At 41.1% G+C, this 6,265-nt stretch overlaps 1 protein-coding gene across 2 annotated transcripts; it reads right to left on the bottom strand.

Moving 5' to 3' along the window:
* Positions 1-1,094: 1,094 nt before the first annotated feature.
* LOC119178147 (uncharacterized) lies at positions 1,095-3,162 on the bottom strand. 2 transcript variants are annotated; one of them, XM_037429314.2, is made up of 5 exons: positions 3,040-3,162; positions 2,807-2,866; positions 2,200-2,212; positions 2,062-2,102; positions 1,095-1,501 (listed from the first exon to the last, which is right to left on the bottom strand). In XM_037429314.2, the coding sequence occupies exons 2-5, from the start codon at positions 2,853-2,855 to the stop codon at positions 1,254-1,256; spliced, it is 351 nt and encodes a 116-aa protein (XP_037285211.2). In that variant the 5' UTR covers positions 2,856-2,866; positions 3,040-3,162; the 3' UTR covers positions 1,095-1,253. The 2 variants fall into 2 exon arrangements, with proteins under 2 accessions (XP_037285211.2, XP_075743461.1); XM_075887346.1 differs by lacking the exons at positions 2,200-2,212; positions 3,040-3,162 and having other exon boundaries at positions 2,807-2,826.
* Between the last annotated feature and the right edge of the window lie 3,103 nt (positions 3,163-6,265).

Here is a 6,265-nt window from a genome sequence, read left to right as displayed (position 1 = left end):
TGTGGGGTAACATTGGTGTCAAGGTGCCCTGTTTTTCTGTAACGCTTTAATCTTTTGACCGTGAGTGAAGTCCGTGTTTCTGCGAGGAATTTCGCACATCATTGAAAATTTAAGCATGAAAGAGTGCACAAACCTGAAAGGACCAGTACTTACTAATGTGCACGTGTCACTACCTACTGAAATGGGTAAAAGATGTGACGCTGTTGTTTGTGTTAGTACCTCCAAACGGTGCACATGTGCGAAACATACATGCGCCCGAATGCTTATGTTTGTTGTGGTATGAGCTTTGGTCACGTGGAGTAATTTCTAAAACTGAAGAGCCGTTGTTGCTTTGTATAACTTAAGACACCGTGCATGAGAGGAGTCTGCAAGCGCTACGCCTTTAAAAAAGAATTAATATCCGAGAAGAATTAGGAGAAAATTATTCGAGAATTGAAGTTGTGTGTAAAAGTATTGAAAAATTCGTAGGTTTGTCACGAAATTAGACTCCAATTTCTTTTTGACCACTTAAGGTTCATCGATAGGCACACACAGCTGCACTAAGATGTTAACAGTACCCTTAAAGCATTCACTACATGACACTACGTGTTGACAAAAATGCGGAGCTTCCTCATATTCACACAGGAAATTTATTTTAATCTTCGAACTAACTCCGATCAGACTCGCTAAATATTGTTTCTCAGCTTGGCCTAATTAGAGTCGAGCTCACCAAACTTGACTAAGGCTCACTTCGAATCAAGCTCACACCTCGCTATCTCAGCCAGTTGACGTAACGCTTAGGAGTAACTTATATTTTTATGAGTGAGTTGCCGGCCAGTGTGTTGCACTAATATGAATTTGTGATCCAAGAGATTTGTTTGGACCCCATATATTAGTGCGCATCACATCGAATAACCCAATTGTAAATTGTCCTAATAGAAGCGTCAGCAGCACTTCCAAATTAGAATGGTATAGTACAATGTGGAAACTGGTTTGAGAAACAGTGTAAATTGCGAGTACGCGGCTGCATGTTACTCATTTCCTGACAGAAAGAGCATAATGAGCCTATAGTGGGATAACACTGTGTAGAGTAACAGAACAATATAAACTTTAAATTCATTGTACCAACCATCTCTTTATTTCAAGTGATCAAATACGATTCTTTTTAAGAATCACTTTTAAACCCTATTTTTAGTTGCTGTCAAGCGGTGGCGTTTGATATCCCATCTAACAAACAATATTTGGCGATATCGCTTGCTGACTTGACGTTATGTTTAGCCTTTGTTCAGCTTCTTGTGCACAACGTGTGCGATGGCACCTTGGGCAACGCCACGAATGATGATCGGCCAAATGTGCTCAGAGCCATCTTCACTCAAAACTTCACCATTGGCGGACGCAACCTTAAGGACTTTGATCAAGTCTTCCTGCACGTCATCGGTCAAGGCGACGTCCTCGCCCTGTAATAGTCGCCCCACGATTTCCAGGGTTTTTCCAGTCTTTTCGAGCACTTCCGTCTCAGCCTCTGCAGAAAAGGTGGGAGGTATGAAAAATGTATCAGTCAAATGGGAACACTGCTTCTGTAAATTCTGTCTATACAAAAGTCGAAACGTTTCCATTCAAATTACCAGGCTCTGGAAACGTTTATGAGAAGATATAATTAAAATTGATACCTAAGAGCTTGTGTTTGATGCAAAGAAATTCAAATTAGAAACATCACTTTGAGAGAAGTGCACGAAGGAGGGCAGAAAAATTAATTCGGCCCATTGGCAAATGGCTTTTTCTTTCATGGCATAGCACATTGGATGGTAAAAGATACTCAACTTGTTTGAAAGTTCTCTGAACTGAAACGGTGCGCACATACACTGGTTTTTCGTATGCAGTTATGATTTTTATTACAATTTACATGTTAAGTGTCACGTTGACATCTGCTTTCTTTGTTTCGTCTCAACCAACTCGCATCAGGTCGTACTCTAAGCCTTTGATGGAACTATTGCAACGACCCATTTCAGCAACCCTATTTGAGCTAAAGCTTTATAAAATAAAATGAAAATCTATACAGCCACAAAAATATAAAACACTCACCTTTCGAAAAAACAGGCCTGTGATTGGTCACCTGTGGTTGACTGTATTTATAGAAAGACAAATGGAAAAATATTTTTTTGTGTATTAGTGTACTCATGCTTCGTCGAGCGTCAAATCAGCAATATCACAAGTACTTACATTGTTGCGCCATCTTCATCCAACATGAAGAAAAAGAAAAATAGAATTACCTATTAGCATCGTAAACTTTCAAAATCAATGAAACAGAAAACAACGAAGAAAATAGCAGGAGTGGGTACGTTATGCATAACGGCATAGTTTTGCACACTTACGCTTGCGGGGTAAGAAAGAAGAATATAAATCTCAGAACCATGATTTTGCAAATAAGTTTCCAAGATTTCAAGGATGGGCAAAAAAAGGTCAGCTATATGTTGATAAATGTGTGGAATGAATATTGCGTTATGCGTAGTATAGCTGAAAAGCAATAAAAAAATCTAAAATGTGCTATTAAGGCATAGATATCAAAACATATAGACAGATAATTTGCTTAAAGATCAAAACTTAAACGTTTTTTTTTACTTTTTTACATAAATGTAGTCAATATAAGTTTACTTTCCTTCTCATGACGTAGGAAAAGGGTTGAACTTGGTAAAATTATTAGGCACCACATTATTCTATCCCTTTATGCGCGAGTCACGTCATGAATACACTGTTTTTCTATTTGTTTTTTTTATTTTAGCTTACGCATGTCACATGAAATGTACATTTGAAAAGGTTTCACACTTACAGCATACGGCGATGAGGGAAATGAGTGTAATCCACAGGCAAGCTTTCATTGTTGAAAAGTCTGCATAACAGCGCAAGAGAACGTGTTGCATTTGTGACTCCGTAACACGGTAAAACAGATCGTGTTTTCTACTTATAAGGCCCTTAGATCAGTAGTTCAAATATCAAGCGTCTAGAATAAAGTTTCCTATTTAAGTGAGAGGTACACACCTTGAGAAAAAGGCCAACACTTACTTTTTTCTCAGTTGTGGTAGGGGAACAGCTCTTGCTTCACAAATATGTGACCGGTCTTATATACTCTGCCAAGAGAGGTGATATGGCAAGCAGCACAAAACGGTCTCTTGGGTTTTCCCGATCTCTAATGCTCCAGTCAGTGGAATGTGCGAAACGCATTGTCTACCTTCCGGATGTACGATATCGAGACGGTGACGCGTTGCAGAAGTGTGCACAAGCGTAAAACAATGGGCTTGTCAGCACTTCATGCAGCTCTTTTTTTATCATCAATTGGTTTACCTAGGGGGCAGATTCACAGTCACGCTATACCAGGCAGTCCTATTAACTCAGTAGGCCTGAACAATTTTTTCCTCAAGATCCAAAAAGGCATTCTTATTCAGTGGTATGCACTGAGAATATTGTAACGTCTTTGCAGAGTCTAGATACTTTTATGGTTTTAGTAGGCGCTCTACTTTTTTTGGTCATCACATTATCATATTGCATGAGGTTTCACGGGTGAAATGATGTGCTTATGAGTCGAACCACAGCAGAGTGCTCCAGAAGCTGCAACCATTTGGAGTTCGCGAATGTCTCCTACAACAATCGCCATAAGCAGTTAGCTTCCAACAAATGTGGCCACCACGTCCCGGCCAAAACCTACTACTTTCGGGTCAGACTTCGACAACTGTTATCGCTGTGCCAGTGGTATGAACATGCAATACTTTAACTAAATGCAAAATGGTTCCACCATTTAAATTTCCAACAATAGATATTTAGGCAGGACTACTTTTGTTCTTACTTACCAGTTTCTGTCTTCTAGCACTACCAAGATGCACAAAAGCTAACAAGTTTTGAGGGCACAATCATAATCCAGCAGTGATTGCAAACAACCTACGGATAATATCATGGAATTGTTGAAGAGTACAGACACTCGAACGGGAGAATTATATTTAGCTCATATATGCCTTTGAAGCTTTCACACTTTATCCCCACAAAAACTGACTAGCTACACTCGAATCACAAAGTCACCGCACACACTGGTATTGAGGATGTTCACACTGCTTAAGCCAATCAGGCTTTACAACCCAACCTCAAATAATGGGATGGTCTGGACAGTTGCAACTACTGAAATGAAACTATTGGAAAATGATAGTCCTTTAAGGTTCAACTGACTTGGGACAGCTTATAGCCAAATTCAAACACATGAACCGTAATAAATGCGAAGCGTTTTTTAGCGAATTTCTGCGACTTCGAGCGTACAATCTATCTATCTATCTATCTATCTATCTATCTATCTATCTATCTATCTATCTATCTATCTATCTATCTATCTATCTATCTGTCTGTCTGTCTGTCTGTCTGTCTGTCTGTCTGTCTGTCTGTCTGTCTGTCTGTCTGTCTGTCTGTCTGTCTGTCTGTCTAGCCGCATATGACATTAGCTCTTCTGGCCATTTCTATGATGGGATCTATACCAAAATCAGTATGACATATACCAATACTGCATGACGAGCATAAGAGCCTAGTCATAACAGGAAAATCATGACTTTTATGTCATCAATCTCATGAATTATATGTCACGGTTTTGCTGCTCTCGCGGTGGTTTCGTTCATATGACATATTGTAAAACTGGTATGGTGTGACATGACTGCATGGGGAACAAAAGTGACAGGCTCTAAAGTGAAGAGTATGACATGCATGTCTTGTAAGTCATGACAAGACACCATACGCACATGCTGCGCTCGTGGCCGCTTCACAAGCTTCGCATATACCAAATTTGGTAATACGTGACGTGAATGGATTAAAAAAGTTTATGACCAGTGCAAACATGATATACATGTCGTGCGTGTCATGTATAGCATGACTACATGCTACACTCATAGTGCTCATGACCATTTCGTTAGCTTCACAGATGCCAAGCTTGGTATTATGTGGCATGAATGGATGATGAAGGTATCTGATTGGTGCAAAGATGATAATCATGACATGCGTGTCATGTATGAACATGCGTACATGTCCGCTTATGGCACGCTCATGGCCGTTTCGCTAGCTTCACATATGCTGACTTTGGTATCTCGTGACGCGAATAGACGACGAAGAAAATGACACACCAAACATGATAATCATGATAATCGTGTCATGTAAGACATTAACACTTGCTACGCTCACAGCGCGCTCGTGGTCATTCCGCTAGCTTCAGATAAACCAGATTCGGTATTACATGATCTGATTGGACGACGAACACAAATGCCAAGCTCAAAAAATGATAAGCTTGATATAGAAGTCATGTACGGCATAATTTACATGCGTACCACTTCTGGGGCTCGTACTTCACACTTTAGTGGTACGGGAATATAAATAACATACTTCCACCTTATCTAGATACCCTAGGGCTCATAATATTATGAAGTCTTGGTTTGGAAGACCTTTATTAGGCCCGAAGAACCGGCAGCCGACAGCTGAGATGAACGGACCAAGATGATGGTGATACGTGACAACGATGAGGATGCATGAGCAACACATGATAATGATGATAATGTACAGATGAAGAGGATTGGTATACTAAATGCCCACACTAATTCCCCCACGTGAAAGCGGCCAGCCTGGCCGCGGCAAGTCAAGGGGACAAAGAACGTCGCATGAAGGGCTTCATACGGGAGACATGGACGACCTCAGTAGTTCGATAACGGCGATCAGCTGGGGCTACAAGTGGCGTCACGTGATAATTCACTGGTGAAGTTTCTTCAAGAACTGTGTACGGCCCGATAAACCGTGGCTGGAATTTGTCGCACAAACCAGGTGTGCGAATAGGCGTCAAAAGAAGCACTTCGTCTCCAGGTTGAAAGGATACAGCACGATGGGATTCATCATAAACCAGCTTTCTGTCTTGCTGTCGGGCTTCAGTGTTTATACGAGCACGTTGGCGGCTCTCTGCGAGCCGTAAAACGTATTCCTCTGAAGAGGATGGAGATGAATTCACATGGCAGGTAAAGAAAGAGACGTCCAGGAGAGAAGTAGGGGAGCGTCCATAAACTAGGTAAAATGGTGAGTAGCCGGTTGTCCGCTGAATAGCCGTATTGTAGGCGAAAGTGACGAATGGTAGGACTACATCCCAGTTCTTGTGGTCTGGTTGAATGTAGGCCGCGATCATGTCAGAAAGAGTGCGGTGGAATCGCTCAGTGAGGCCGTTAGTTTGGGGATGATAACTAGAGGCAGTTTTGTGAGTTGTGCCAGAAGCGCGAAGAAGTTC

The sequence above is a fragment of the Rhipicephalus microplus genome, chromosome 1 (assembly GCF_043290135.1).
Source record: "Rhipicephalus microplus isolate Deutch F79 chromosome 1, USDA_Rmic, whole genome shotgun sequence".
Lineage (NCBI taxonomy): Eukaryota > Metazoa > Arthropoda > Arachnida > Ixodida > Ixodidae > Rhipicephalus > Rhipicephalus microplus.
This window is presented reverse-complemented; position numbering and strand designations above follow the sequence as displayed.